The sequence below is a fragment of the Aotus nancymaae genome, unplaced genomic scaffold (genome assembly GCF_030222135.1).
Source record: "Aotus nancymaae isolate 86718 unplaced genomic scaffold, 86718_ANA_hifiasm-v0.15.2.pri h1tg000030l, whole genome shotgun sequence".
Taxonomy (NCBI): domain Eukaryota; kingdom Metazoa; phylum Chordata; class Mammalia; order Primates; family Aotidae; genus Aotus; species Aotus nancymaae.
In genome coordinates, this window is record NW_026988443.1 from 2,166,461 (window position 1) to 2,182,788 (window position 16,328).

At 40.0% G+C, this 16,328-nt stretch overlaps 1 protein-coding gene across 4 annotated transcripts in view; it reads left to right on the plus strand.

Annotated features, from left to right (window-relative positions):
- PHKB (phosphorylase kinase regulatory subunit beta) overlaps nucleotides 1-16,328 on the plus strand; it is a 250,538-nt gene that overhangs the window by 176,637 nt on the left and 57,573 nt on the right. For all 4 annotated transcript variants that reach the window (XM_064382997.1, XM_064382996.1, XM_064382998.1 and 1 more), the window contains 5 exons: nucleotides 8,755-8,810; nucleotides 9,337-9,430; nucleotides 14,108-14,191; nucleotides 14,665-14,769; nucleotides 16,148-16,230. In XM_064382997.1, the coding sequence (XP_064239067.1) occupies nucleotides 8,755-8,810; nucleotides 9,337-9,430; nucleotides 14,108-14,191; nucleotides 14,665-14,769; nucleotides 16,148-16,230 (422 nt within the window). The remainder of the gene's footprint in view (nucleotides 1-8,754; nucleotides 8,811-9,336; nucleotides 9,431-14,107; nucleotides 14,192-14,664; nucleotides 14,770-16,147; nucleotides 16,231-16,328) is intronic.

The following is a 16,328-nucleotide window of genomic DNA, read 5'->3' on the forward strand; positions in this document are numbered from 1 at the left end:
TAGTTTTAAGTTTTGAGCCTGATGAGTTGCAATATTAACATAGTTAGTGACCAGCTTATAGAGAAGTTATGCTGTAAAAGTTCCTCTTCCACTATACACTTAAAAATGGATAAGATGTTAAATTTAGATTATGTGGGTTTTTTTGTCCCAATTAAAAAATGTTAGAAAAATACAATCTGACTTTATAGAAATGAAAATTTTGAATGAGAATATTTCTAACTACAGGCTTTTCATCCTCAGTTGTATTGTTACTCTGATGTGTACACTCTTTTATAGTGTACATAAATGTGTACATTTTACTGATGATTTTCTTTTTTTTTTTTTTTTTTTTTTGAGACAGAGTCTTGTTCTGTTGCGCAGGCTGCTGGAGTGCTATGGCATGATCTCAGCTCACTGCAGTCTCTGCCCCCTGGGTTCAAGCAATTCTCCTGCCTCAGCCTCCTAGTAGCTGGGATTACAGGCATGCACCACCACGCCCGGCTAATTTTGTATTTTTAGTAGAGACGGGGTTTCTCCATGTTGGTCAGACTGTTCTTGAACTCCTGACCTCGTGATCCTCCTACCTCGGCCTTCCAAAGTGCTGGGATTGCAGGCATGAGCCACTGCGCCTGGCCGTGATTATTTTCTTTTGCTAAAAGTATCCTTGTTTATATTTGCAAACATTTGTTCTGTATGCTCAAAGGAAGATTTGTGGATTGCTAATAAATGTAACCAGCAATACTAAAAAAAAAGTTCTTCTTCCAGATCATCAAATGAATGACAATTGCTTTTCTTTTAGTACAAGGTATTGCCTACATCCTAAGTGAGAAAAGTAAGCATGAGGGGCCCCTGTAGTTTCACAGACCACTCATAGGTGTTCTAAAAGCTAAATAACCTTTCCAAAGACCTGGCATGAGGTGGTCCAGGATTTGCGCCCAGTGTCTCCTACAGGCAGTACCAGCTGTTGCTAGTAGGGACAAAAGATACTTGGACTCTGATGTTTGGGGGAGTTTGGGAGGAGGATAGGTTAAAAGAGTGAGTCAGGATCTGGATAGATAAAGAAACAGAGAGAGCGGTCCAAATGTAGAGGGACAGGTAACAGAATCATGAGATGGACATGAGTGAACTGTTTTTTAGTGGAGTGCTCCAAAACAGATGGGAGACTAACAGGGAACAGCAGGTAGCCCCTGAGTTGTAAAAGTCCTCAGGAAGTTTGGGCTTTATTTGGGAAACATGAGTTTTGGGGTAGAGAATATGCTAAGTATCGCATAACTGTATCTGTTTGCTTACCCTTCTCCCTTCCTCTTTCTTCATTCATTCAACAAATAGTTTTTGACCACCTCCTTTTTGCAAATCACTGATTCAAGAAAGTTAACCTGACCATAAAGTGCAGACAACAGGCAAAGGCAGGTATGAGGCAGAAAGCTAAGGAAGGCTATTGCAGTGACCCAGGGTTGTGGTTGTGTTATTGGCATTGATAGATAGCTAATGTTTTTTGGACACTTACTATATATGTTCCAGTGTTAAATGCTTATATATATTATGTATTAGTCTCATAATGATAGGAAGTAGATTTTTTTTTTTTTTTTTGAGGCAGTCTTGCTCTGTCACCAGGCCCCAGGCTGGAGTACAGTGGCGCTATCTCGGCTCAATGCAACGTCCGCCTTCTGGGTTCAAGCAATTCTCCTGTCTCAGCCTCCTGAGTAGCTGTGACTACAGGCTCACACCACCACGCCCAGCTAATTTTTGTATTTTTTTTTTTTAGTAGAGATGGGGTTTCACCATGTTGGCCAGGATGGTCTCTATCTCTTGGCCTCGTGATCCGCCCACCTCAGCCTCCCAAAGTGCTGGGATTACAGGCGTGAGCCACCACGCATGGTTGGAAGTAGATATTTTTATTATTCTCAATTTATAGGTGAGGAAACAGGCTTATTGAGGTTAAGTGACATAGTGAGTCACACAGCAAATACTAGTATAAATATCATTGTGTAACAGATCAAAGTTTGCAAATATTTTACATGCCTTCTTTTGTTTGATCCGCTTCTTTTGTGGTAGGCACTGTAAATATTTTTTCCATTTTACAGATAAGCAGAGAATTGAGAAACTTGCCTGGGCAGTCATTCATCAAATAGTAAGGCTGCCTACTATGTTCCACACATGGGGAGGTGGCAGTAGACCAGCTAGATTAAGTTCCCCGCCCGCAGGGAGTTACTTTCTGAAGGGAATGAGTAACAATAAGTGATATAATTTCTGTATGGGACAGGTACTATGAGGCAGGCAAAATAAGGTAAAGTGGTAGGCTGGGGCTGGAGATGCCTGAGGAGAGCAACTTTGGCCTTGGTGGAGAGAGAAGGCCTGTGCAGAAGGGATGGTGGTTGAGACCTGTGTGACCGGAAGGCATTCATTCTACAACCTGGAGGAGAAAACGTACCAGACAACTGTAAACAGTGCACTTGATGACCACCGCAATAGGCTTCCGCATCTTTCTGCGTCACGTCTGCTTTTGCCACAGTAAGCTAAGGCATCTATCAGATGAACAGGGTCATTGCTGGAGGAAGTGACAAGATAGGACTTGTATGTAGGTCTTTCAATCTCAAGTCTGCCCTCTTTCTGCTCTTTGAGAGGCAGGGTAAGTGAGTGATTATGAGCACAAACTGGGTCTGAATTCTAACTCTGCTAGGTCTGTGTCCTTGGATAAATTTCTTAAATTTTCTATGCCTCATTTTTTAACCTGTAAAATGGGATAATAGTTTGATAAAGCACTTAAACAGTTCCTGGTATGTGGAGTATGGTTATATAAAGTGTTTGCAGTTGTTGCTACTTTTAAATCCTGAATGTTGCTATAGAAATGCAAAGAAAACAGCATTCAAGATACTATGTGAAGGAAGGATTAACAGGATTCTGGTGACTAATTGCAAATGGAGGGTAAAAGAGAAGCATCAAAGATGATTCTGAGGTTCTGAGTTAGAGCGACCCATTAAATGAGGGTTAAAGAATAAGAACCTGTTTGGGGTGGGGGTGAGGTTGATGATGAGGAGTTGAGTTTTAGATCTATTAACTTTGGAAATAGCTAAGAGAAAATGTCTGAAAAACAGTTTAAAATGTGGGAACTAGAACTCAAGAAAAAGTCAAGACTGCAAATATAAACATGGAAGCATCTGCTTATGATGGTGGCGGCGACCTGTCTGGAGCAGCCGCTGCAGGGACACCAACTGCAGCAGGGGAGGCAAGGTGTTCATCTGATAGATGCCTTAGCTTACTGTGGCTGCACACTCCATGGAGCCAGAGGGGGCCAGGAGTAGGCAGGAGCCCCACTCCCTACTGAGTTGGCAGGGCAGGAGCCCCACGCTCTCAGGTGCAGCTGCAGACTCAGGCATCCCTGCATTTGTGGGGGCCCAGGAAGCCTCTGGCCCCTACAGGCTCAGAAGTGCCTGCTCCCGTTTCCTGGCCTCTCCCTGTTCTCAGCACCTGCTGCAGTATGGAGCAAAGTTGTGACCAAGCCCAGGCACTGTTGCAACCCAGCTGGGTGTACGCACACTGAGGGCAACGCTGACATGCCAACCCCCTGCTGCCTCAGCCCCCTCCGGGCTTTGAGTACCGATGAGCATAGAGGCTGAGGGCAGCTTGGTGTGGGCCTGCAGGCACCGCTTGACACAAACAGCCTGGGCACCATGGACAGCATGTTGATGATGGCAGGAGGCAAACAGGCTCCTGGGTGGCAGGGGGTGGGTCTCTGGTGAAAGCTTACCTTCAAACCAGGGATAACCTGAAGCCTGGGTGCTGGGCTGCCACCCCTGAATGGAGTCTGCAGTCCAGGATGAGAACTCGTGCTTTTTCCAGGCCCACCCATGGCCACCCATGGATCAACCAGCATGAACTTCCTCCCTTCTGAGCCCATACAAACTGCCAGACTCAGCCAGACTTGGACAGACATAGGGACTACCGGCTGCAGGAAAGAGCTACCCACTTTGGGTCTTCAGGTCTCCTCGACTCATGGGGATGACCTGACTGCAGAAAGGAGGTACCTGCTGCAGGTCTCCTCTCTGCTGAGAGCTGGACACTCATTGGAACAACCTGCCTGCAAAAAGAAGCTACCCACTTTGAGTCTCCTGAGAGCTATTCTGTCACTCAATAAAGCTCCTCTCCACCTTGCTCACCCTCCAGTGGTCTACATACCTCATTCTTCCTGGAGGCGGGAAAAGAATTTGGGACTTGCCAAATGGCAGGACTGAAAGAGCTGGAACACAAAAGGGCTGAAACATGTAACATGCGCTCCCCTCACCCCACTCACCACATTGTGAGCAACCGCAAGGAGAGAAGAGCTGTAGCCTTTCAGAGAGCCCAGACCTAGGGCTCCCCGAGCTATGGCTGTAACACCCTCTTTGGGGACCTGAAGTTCCTGGGATCTCCAAGCTTTTGTGCATTCCCCTCATCCAGACACAGGTGCCTGCAGTGGAAGCTGCGTGCAGTTCATCTGATCCAGCCACAGCCTCGCACAGAGCCAGCACCTGTACCAGTGCCTGGAGCTTCCCGCCCCACCGCAGCAGCCAGCGTGCCTGGCTGTGTGCAGTGGCCTGACCCTGTGCTTGCTCGCCCACACACCCCTCACCACCCCACACCTGGCTCACCCTTGGCAGGTATGGGATCCAGGCTGGTAGTGCGAGCTGAGCACAGCCTACTAGGCCAAGTGGGTGGAATGAGCCCAGGGGGTGTGAGCGATACTCAGGCAGAAGGCTCCACCAGCTACAGAGATTTCTGACTGGCAAAGCGACACCCCAAGGATCCCATGACACTTAGAAATAATAACTTAAAGCTACCGGAGTGGATGAGACTTGAGAGAGAGAATAAATAGAATGAATATGTGACCGTAGACTTGTGTTAGGATTATGTATATCCAAAGACAGCCCAGGATAGATTGTAGAGGGCAGAATTACAGAGGCAAGAAAGGTAAGGACACAGTTATAGTCTTATGCTTGAGAAATGAAAGGAAAAAAATGGGTAGTAGTTAAGTGTCTTAGTTTGTTCAGGTTGCTATAACAAAATAGCATAAACTAGGTGGCATATCAACATCAGAAATTTATTTCTTGCAGTTCTAAAAGCTGGGTAATCCAAGACCAAGGTGCTGACAGATTGAGTGTGTGGTGTGGGCCTGCTGTCCTGTTCATAGATGGTGCCTTCTCCCTGTGTCCTCACATGATGGGAAGGGTGCAGGGCCTCTTTTATAAGGATACCAATCCTGCTCAGGAGGGTTCCACCCCCATGACCTAATTACCTCCCTAAGTACCCCTCTCCATTCCCTAGCCCCTTAGCCCCTGCCAATACCATCACCTTGGGGGCTGAAATTTCAACCTGAATTTCAGGAGGAACACACACATTCAGACCATAGCATTAAAGAAGGTGGTAAGTCACCTGAGGATGTCTTTTAAAAGATGTTCAGAATCATCTGGGGAAGAACTAGCCATATTAAAAAAATATAAGATAATGGATAATCCAAATGTCTTAGAATGGTGGAAGCCAAGGGGATCTTGGGCAACACAGGCATTATAGCAAATCTAGACAAGGAAGAGGGAACAGGTGTTCAAGGACAGGTGTGAAGATAACGGTAAGCAACTGTGCAACCACAGCAAGAATGACCGCCCTTTATTGAGTGTTTTTGTGTCAGATACTGTGCTTAGCACTTTGTTCTTTCCCTAAACCTTCAGCAGTTCTCTGAGATAGGGACAATTATTATATTCTCTGCAGAAATGAAGCATTGGAAACCACTTAAATGTCCATTGAAATAAACATTTTAAAAATAAGGTAGAAAAAATTAAATAATAATAATAATAAAGTATGGTATATTCACAGAATGTCATGTCCTGCAGTCATGTAAGTTAATGAGGTAGATCTGCCAAAAAAAGATACCAGTAAAATACTTCTATGTGATAATAAGCACATGTGTGAAAACTTATCTGTTATCCATCCCTCCTAGTAGACTCAGCTCCTCAGGGAGAGACATTGGGTCATATTCACATTCTAACGTGGAGTCTTGTGGATAGTGTCCTCTTGGTCATATGAATGAGTCAACAAATACCTGTAAAATGGAGTGTACTGGTACCACACAGGGCTTGAGTATGTGTATACACATATGTGTGTGTATGTGTGTGTGTGTGTCTGTAACCTATAAGCAGAAATTATTACAATATTATTAGGAAAAATGCCATTCAGAAAAGAAGGTATTAATTTCTATTAGTAAATTATCAGAGAGACTTCATGGATTGTAGACAACAATGGTGTTGGTTTGCTGGATGCAGTGGCTCATGCCTGTCATCTCAGCACTTTGGGAGGCCAACGCGGGCAGATCTAGCCTTGGCAACGTGGTAAAAGCCATCTCTACAAAAAAGTATAAAAATTAGCCAGGCATGGTGGTGCATACCGTAGACCTAGCTACTTGGGAGGCTGAGGCGGGAGGATTACCTGAGCCCAGGAGGTCTAGGCTACAGTGAGCCATGATCACACCACTACACTCCAGCCTGGGCAACAGAGTGAAAACCAGTCTGAAATAAATAAATAAATAAACAAAGAAACCAATGGTGATTTTTTGAAGAAAATGATAAAAACAGAACAGATGTCTCCAACTTTGGCAGTGAGAGGAAGAGAGTTTTAGGAGTGGAGCTGCCCATGCCGAATTCTTTCTCTCGGTGGTAAATAGGGCAAAGGGTCCCACTTGGGCTGGAGTTGAAAATCCAAGCTCACTGTGGTAGACGGTTTATGAACCAGACTATCTGAAATGCTTAGTTTTTTTTTTTTTTTTTTTTTTTTTTTTTTTTGAGAAAGAGTCTCACTCTGTCGCCAGGTGCCAGGCTGGAGTGCAGTGGCACAATCTCGGCTCACTGAAACCTCCGCCTCCCGGGTTCAAGCAATTCTCCTGCCTCAGCCTCCCGAGTAGCTGGGACTACAGGTGCACACCACCACGCCCAGCTAATTTTTTTTTTTTTGAGTCGAAGTTTCGCTCTTGTTACCCAGGCTGGAGTGCAATGGCGCGATCTCGGCTCACTGCAACCTCCGCCTCCTGGGTTCAGGCAATTCTCCTGCCTCAGCCTCCTGAGTAGCTGGGACTACAGGCTCGCGCCACCATGCACAGCTATTTTTTTGTATTTTTAGTAGAGATGGGGTTTCACCATGTTGGCCAGAATGGTCTCGATCTCTTGACCTCGTGATCCACCCGCCTCGGCCTCCCAAAGTGCTGGGATTACAGGCTTGAGCCACCGCGCCCGGCCTTAGTTTTTACAATGAAAGAGCTCTTCAGCCATCGAATAGTCCCTATGATGCTCAGTATGATTCAACATGTGTAGTGGCCATTTTAGATCCGAGTACTCTGTCATACAAGTGGAAACAATATCCTAAACAGGCCTGTGATTTAAAAAGAAGATTCCAGTTTGCCAATTACAATCTATAAACTGCCTTATTTATTGTTGTTAAAATATTATCTGTATTCTCATATGTTTTCATTTGCTTTTTATTTAAGAATCCCATAACTGTCCTGAAGATTGTACATAATGGCATATTTTAAGATCACTCGTCCTTTTGAAGAAGTAAATACTAGAGATTTATTTCATCCAAGAGAAATAAGGCTTAATTTTTTCATTTGTTGTTAGAAATCTTGATAAGGCTTTGAAAAGTTAAGTTTTTTTCTCATCCCTTTGAGAAACGTTTAATTGTAAGGTCTTTATCAAGTAAAAACAGAATTTATAACATTTTAAATGGGTATTTGTTTTTGTTGGATTGTTAAATCACATTTTCTCTTACACATTCATTTAAATCACATGAAAGTCTGCCTGAAATGGCACTTTCACGATGATTCTGGGAACCATCCCTTTGATTGTATGGTATTTACTGCTGATATATGTATGCTGGTGTTTCTTGCCTTCCATCATACATAAATTTCAGTGGCATATTGAATACCATAGAGAGGAACTGATTAATGATAAATCAAATGTTTTACAGCATATTATTTGGAATGTTGGATTCATTACTATAAAAGAGTTATGTCTGATCAGTATTTTCAGAGCTCCCTAATACTGTAATTCATTGGTGTTTCTTAATGTTCTCTGTTAATTACATGCAGGTTCAAAATTGAGTTCAATTTAACAATGTATAATACATGTTATAGTGAATCTTTATCACACAAAAAATGATTAGCAAATATCTAACACTATCTTTGATTAGAACTATTAAGTCCAACAGCTTGTATTTAATGAACATAATGTTAATTATATAGTCAACTGGGTAGTTCATGCTCTATTATAGGAATCACATATTAGAATAAAGCTCTTTTGATGTGTAAGGTGCCAAAGGAAAATCGGGTAACAAGAAAGGGAATAACCTTATATGTGGTTAAGATGTCAAATGAATAATTTTATTACAGAGAATACATAAATTGGGTTTTTATTTTTAGTTCCTCCTCTTTCCTTTAGAATTAAATGATGGAAAATGACTCTCAGTCCCCAAACTACTCTTGTGCATCATTCAAAATAGCCCTGACAGGCTAGCCCCTGTGATAGTGGTGAGGTTTATGGCTTTCCATTCCTTGGTGTTCTATTACTCTGTCTACACAATCAAATTGATTAGTAGGCAGTAGCGAGCAAGGAAAGAGAGGTGGCCGCTGAGAGCCAGCTGATGTCCATCATTTTAATGAACTGCTTAGAGATGGTTAATATTGTCCTGGATTCTCATTGTAGCTGATGATGACCGGATCTTTTAAAATGTTTCCCCCTCCCTTACTCTGCATTACAGGGCCCACTGGAAAATGATTTGGTAGTTCATGTGGCACTTATAGCAGAAAGCCAAAGGTATGAAATCCAAATGGATGGTAGGGTTTTTGTGTGTGGGGGGGGGAGGGGAGGAGAGGGGAGGGGAAATGTTGCTTTATGCTTACAATATCGAGTATGGTAGAAGAGATTAACTTCAGAAACTCCTTTACAGGGTTTCAAGGATATCATTAACGCCACTTTAAATGGCCAGCATGTCATTCTTTTCATGTTTAAAAATAATATTGTTTTAATTGAGGTAAATAGTAAAGACTTTGACCCGTGCCATGTTACCTGGGTTATAGTTTTGAGAAATTCATGCAAACACATGGGGATTACCAAAATCAGTGCTTACTCTCCCTGCCAGCCCCTAATGTTTCCAAATGATGCTTCATGGAGAATCCATAAGAGCCTCTGAAGTCTAGTGCAGATGGCAAATTGCTAATACTAATAAATTAATAATGTCCTCCAAGTTAACATGCTCCCTTTTATCCTCCTCCTTCACTGCTTCCTAAACTGTAAATGCATTGTCTAAAAACATCTCTCTTTTTTTCCCTATGCTCTTTAGACTTCAAGTTTTTCTGAACACATATGGTATTCAAACTCAAACTCCTCAACAAGTAGAACCCATTCAGATATGGCCTCAGCAGGAGCTTGTGAAAGTAAGTGGTTCTGCCTTTCTTTTCTTGCCTTGTAGAGGTACTAGAGCCTTATGGTCGTACTTAGTTTACAGACAAGTCACGCAGTTAAAATCTAACTCTGAGATATGACCAGTAATCCGAAAGCTTCTAATGAAATTGAGAAGCCCACTTTAAATGGACACTGTTACTAAAAACAATTTGCACTCTGTGTGTGTGTCTGTGTATATTATGTTTATAGGTCTTATTGATTTCTACTTCTTTCTGAACTCTATTGCTAACTTAGGCTGAGCAGTTAAAGCACAAGTTAGTCTTAATTTTAATATGTATAAAATTATTCTTACATTTTGATTTGACTTTTTTCCTCTTTTTATCTTTGATTTTTTTCCTCTTTGATTATCACAAAATATTTAGGTATACAAAGCTTTGTCGAAAATAAAAACACCTTCTCATACCTAAATATTTTTGATATCACTACTTTCCTTTTTTTCTCTTGCCTTACTTGCCAAATATGGTGTCTGAAGTAATTGCTACCCCTTTAGTTTGCTGGATCTCAAAGCAGTTATAAAGTAAAAGTAACATCTGTATTTCATTGATGTAGTTCCATACCTATTTGGGTTGGAATTAAAAGGTAACATTTGAGGCCTTTTGCATGCACTTGCTCTGCAGATGGATCCATTATTGCCTATGCTTGTGAATATTCTTGCTCATTAGAAACAGGACATTGTTGACTCCCACCCACTACTTATTTATATCATTAGAGACAGGACATTGTTGACTCCCACCCACTACTTATTTATAAACTGCCATTTTTATTTAGTATTTGTTAAAAACAATATAAGAACAAACTGTTTAGTGTCTGGTAGAAGTCTAACAGTATATCTCAAGTGGACATGATTAAGTTTATTAGGTTAATGTAAATGGTTGTAGTCAAAGTCTTGATGCTATAACAGAAGAATGAAGGCTTAGAGAAGAGAGATACATGTTACATGGGGAAATGCAGGACTTTGTTGCTGAGTATCGCGGCTAGTTCTTGACATTAGGCAACAAAAACCACAACCTGGGTGTCAGGTCACCAAGAGCACCAGCTCTTGGAGAGTCCTTCCACCTTCTTTAATAAATTTAACCACCACTACCCCGCCAAGAGATCCCTAGATCTCTAGCTGAAAATACAAGGATCCCTAGAGTAGGTAACAGTTTAAACTCATGCCCAGATGGAAATGATGGTCCAAGGCAAGGAAAGAAGGCAACGTGGAAGGAGAGAAAAGGATGCCAAAATCTAAGGCTCTCACGCCGTGCTGTTAGTATTCAGTGGCAGGCTGTCGCTGCTAATACACTTCTATATTCTCCCACTGAAAGCTCTAGAGAACACCAACAAAGCTTATTCTTTGATAAACATACTCTTAAAACAAATTAACCCGAATCTGTTTTTTTAGTGTAATTAATAATTAGCAACTTATTTTAATAGTAGGTGAGTTCATATCCTACCAGACAACATGCAGTCAAGATTTAAAAGGCTAGCATGGTGAGCAAATGACTTGAATGTGGTATTCATTCATTCAGCAGCAAACACATGCTATATGCAGAGCACTGTGTAAAACACTTAGATGAAATGACTTTGTCCCTGTTCTCAGTGACCCCTGAGTTTACTGGTTTGACAGGAATTAAAAAACAGTTAATTACGGTTCACTTTGATAACTGTTATAATAGATGTTCATACAAAGTGCTTGTGGAATCAGAGGCAGTAGAAGGCATTCTGTTATAGAGCAACTAAAGACCCCAGTTCCTGGCTTATTTTATATCTTGTTGTTTTAAAGATGTTGTTGACAAATGACTTACAATTTTGGCGTAGTGTGGCTAAAAAGACAAACTTGTGAGCAAGAGCCAACCTTCCTGTGCATGTGTTGAGATGGAAGATTGTTTTTCGGTTGCAGCTGCAGCCTGTGTGTTCCTAAGTAGCTACTCTTTGGAATTCATCCTCTAAGATATATTGCCCAGTATTCCAGTCCTTATAAGTCTGCCTTTTAAAAGTAAAGGTGTTCCCTCAAATCTTAGCCGATGCACATATTCTTATGCCAGCGATTGATCCCTTTCTTCTGAGAAGCCGCTCCCTCCCTCAGCCCACCGAAGAGCATGTGAGGGCAGACAGCTGAGAGCAGGGCTTTTATGCAGCATGTGGTTAATATTCATGATGTGAAGACTATAGTGTGATTTGCTTCATGGGGGTCTGAATACAGAATTCTGCTCTACGGTACAGACCTAGTAGGAAGTACTTCTGTATTTCTGGGTAGTTTGGTCACTACTGTGTCTTTCGGTGCATTAAATGGTATGAATGTGCACAACATGGGGGCAGTGTTATATTCACCCTGGAATGTAGGATCACTAAATAAATTGTTACAGATCCTTGTACTGTAATAAAGAGTAGTATTTAAAGGAATCCCACCTAGATCAACACATTTTACTATTCATTTATTTCTGAAAATTTGGAACTATTAATATGTAAGGGAAAGGGGGCTGCATCTAGTGTTATGTGCTACGGTTTCAGTGCAGCTACGCAACATAATGCTTATAAAGCACTGTTTCTGGCCAGTTGACTTTGTCTAAAACCACTGCTATTCCAGAATCAATATTCACAGCACATGTGGTTCAGGAGAACATTCAGTTGCTCCCTCATTCATCTATCAAGTATTTCCTAAGCACCAGCTACATGCTAGGCACAGGGCCAACTTGGGCTGCTCTTCTACAGGAATGTACAATTCAAAAGGAGAAAGAGATACAGAACCAACTCTCACATAGATGTGTGCACTATGGCAGTGAACAGAGAGCTCTGGCAACACCACTAATTTTGTATACAATGAAGTTGTTATTTGAAATCTGTATCACAATCTATAGATTGTATAGAGATAGTTGGTTTGATTTTCCATTTAGGAATATATAGGTTAGATTTATTTCTCTCGTTAAATGTAAAAATAAATTGCAGACAGATCAAAAATTAAAACTTAAAATTATTTAAATATAAAAGCACTAGAAGAAAAAATAGGAAAATATTTTTTAGCTGTTGGGAAGGGAAGTCCATTTTTAGAATGATACCAGTGCCGAAAAGCCATTGAGGAAATGATTGACAAATACTGTGTAACTAAATATAGCAAACAGCCTGGCATATCAGAGGTGCTCGTGAAATTTCCTAGTGGAAAAATGTTTATATTGAAATACTACATGTTGAAATGAGATTCCACCTACTATGCAGTCATTCTTACATTTCTTAACACTGAAGAGGAGCAAACTAGGCAAAGTATTTGATTTAAGAGGCAATATTCTTAATATACCAGGATTTATTAAAATAAAAAAGTATGCTAAATTCCACATAGAAAAGGAAACAAATGAAAAAATTTATATAACCTACAAATAAATAGTCATTAACTATATCAGAAAATGCTGAGCCACAAAATATTTGAATACAGTAGTTTAAAACGAAGTATTATTTTGACCCAAGAAGGTGGCAAGGCCTGTAAACAGTTAATACCAATGTAACTTGGTACATTATTTCTAGAGGGTGACCAACCTCACATTATATTTCAAAGAGGATGTATTCTCCTTGATCCAGCAAGTCTAGGAAATTATCATGCAGATATAATAACACACTATTCAAGGATGTTTATTGAATTATTTTTAAAATAACAAAAAATTGGGAGCTACCTTTAACAGGAGATAGGAGTTAAAAAGGGTCAAGGGGCTTATTGATTAGATTAAGTGCTCAGCTCTGACATTAACTCCTAATTCATTCTAAGACTGTTTTTAACCTTGTAGAAATTCTAGAAGTTTCTGCTTCACTCTGGCATCCTTCCCTGTTTTCTAATACCTCTGCAGACTTTTCCCCCTCAGTTTTAATATATCTTCAATCATTTCAACATTGAAATATACAGAAAAATGCATAGACTCATTTTAACATCTTGAATACCACAATATTAAGTTTAAAAAATGGGACACAGAATATATGTCATATGAACCCATTTCTATAAATATAGACACATATTGACATGTGTATAATATGAGCATATATTTATCGATATACTTTTAAGAGTCTTTAACCCTGTCTACACTCTTGGTGCCTCTTAGGGATCCACAACAAACTACCCCTTTCAGCATACACCAGAGAAATAGTTGTTGCAAAAGGGATTGTGGAAATAAAACAGGTACATTCACTTTGAGTATATCGTTTTAATTTTTCATAAAATTAATATAAGCAGAAAAAATCAATGAAGACATTTTCATTTAGGTGGGAAATATTTGAAGGTGGAAATTTAGTAGGAGATTATGGCCCTAGTTTTTAAAATGTTAAACAGCTAGATTTTTTTAATGATACAGGAAGCATTAACCTCTTTGTGTTCTTTTGTGAGTCAGAGACATGCAAGTTGTACATTTATGATAGTGTAAGAACAATATCAAATTTAAGAATGTTGTTAAGTAGATCTGCAAAACTTTTGCTTTCAAATCTCTCAGTTATCCAAAATCTAGGTTGACATCTTTGGCTAGCTTGTCTAACTACAAGTTTTTGGATTAGGGTTCCCTAGCTTCTTTTTCTCTAGAAAGATTAGAAACCAACAGGGCAACAATACTCAGGGGAAGAAAGTGACATGGACTCTTACCTGACTCTAATTTACAAACTTTTCTGACTCTAATTTGTAACCTTGTGTCTTACAGGCTTATTTCTACCTGGGTATCAATGAAAAGTTAGGACTCTCCGGAAGGCCAGATAGGCCCATTGGCTGCCTCGGTACATCAAAGGTGCTCATGAAATGTCCTCAAAAAGAAGCTTTGGGATTCTAATACCACATGCTGAAATGGTGTTTGACCTGCTATGCATCCTTTTTCATTTTCATTATGTACTCACACTACTTATCTGAAGTATTATTTTCTGCAAGTAAATCTTACTTTGCATCATATGATGGAAGTCTTATAGAAATAAAGGAGTGCTTCACTGCCAAATATATTATTTCTAAGCTTTGTAAAATACCTAATTATAACAATATTTACTCAAACATGGACTTTTTTCATCATATTAGAGGTAGACTACTTTATTAGTATACTGCTTCAATCAAGAAACTAAAATTTTTATTATGTGAATTTCACAAGCTATTAATTTTTGTGCTTATTCAGAATTAAACATCAGGTTTGATTTCTATTGGGAGTTACAGTATTGCATCTTTGCCTTTGGTATGTTTTTTAGTTAATTTGTTTGAAAACTTTTTCCCTTACAGATTTATCGCATTCTAGGAAAGACTGTGGTTTGTTACCCGATTATCTTCGACCTAAGTGATTTCTACATGTCTCAAGATGTTTTGCTGCTGATAGATGACATAAAGGTAGCTTCAGAACACCTTTCTTAAAAAATGGAATGACTTTGTTTCCACTGATTTTATCACATTACTATATTGAATACGCCTCGGTATCTGTGACACTAGGTTAACACAGTGTAAAGTATGACAGCAAAACCAGCTGTGTGGTTTTGGAGAAGTGTAAATTACTTGCAGCATTGGTGATGACCTATTATGACCTAGCATCTATTATGACCAGCATAATAGATGACCTCTGTCTTATATACAGTCGCGTGACTGCTCATTGTGCCTTTATACAAATAAAATGAAAAGATACAATTCAGAAAAACAGGGGGACCTATTTTGAAAAATATGTTTATGTGGCAGTTTATCTCTTTTTGAACAACAGGTGAATTAGCAAAATAATTTTATTTATGAAAAATATCCAGTAGAACTTCAACTAACTCATAACTCCATGAGTTAAAATTGCCCCTCCCTTTTCTACTTGCAGAGCAGAGAAGGTTAGAATCATGATTCAGAGCATGAAACTTGGAGCCAGACTGTATTTGTTAAAATCTTGGCTCTGCCACTTGCCAGCTATGTGTTCTTGGGCAAGTTACTTAACTCCTCTGTGACTCTGTTTTCTCATCTGTAAAACTGAATAATAATTAAGGGCTGTTCTGAGAATTAAATGAGTTAATATATGTAAAGTACTAAGAATAGTTCCTGGCATATGGCATATTATGTAAGTCTTTGATGTGATGATGATGATGATGATGATAATGATTTGAGATGATTGATTGATTGACAGATAGATAGATAGATATTTGGTCAAATAAAGAACTCCTACATTGCTAATGGTCTGTATAGATTCAGTCCAGTCTCCTCTACCTGCTATAATATAAATCCCCAGTAATATGAAGTGAGTTAATCTTCTGGATGGCTGGCACGATTGTTCTCCCTGAGGCCATTCTTAAACTGTATTTTTTAGGCTTTAAAAAGAAAGGAGGCCAGGTGCATTGGCTCATACCTGTGATCCCAGCGCTTTGGGAGGCTGATGCAGGAGGATCATTTAAACCCAGGAGTTCTAGCCCAGCCTTGGCAGTCTCTAAAAAAACAAACAAATAAATAGATTAAAACTTTTTTAAAAAAGAGGGAAAAAACCCATTAAAACCAATGTAGTGTGGTTACTTTTAAGAACAAAGTTTGAAATCATTGAACTCAAAGTGGTGTTCAGCATAACTTGGATGTACCCAGAGAACCTGCTAAGAGCACTTCTACCCCTAAGTAGTCTAAATTATTCAGGGTTGGATTGTGAACTGTCTTGCTACATAAGAATTTTGTTGGCTCTTTGGCACTCATAGTTAAGCATCCTGTTCATCTTAGATACTGTGCCATTACATCCTACCTCATTCTGTTTTGACAGAATGCACTGCAGTTCATTAAACAATATTGGAAAATGCATGGACGTCCACTTTTCCTTGTTCTCATCCGAGAAGACAATATAAGGTAGGTTGATAAAAGCAGTAAGGTGTCTATGTCTCACTGCCATGAACACAGTGAGCCCTTTGGAAGAAAGGTATCCTTGGATTTTTTTTGTGTACTTC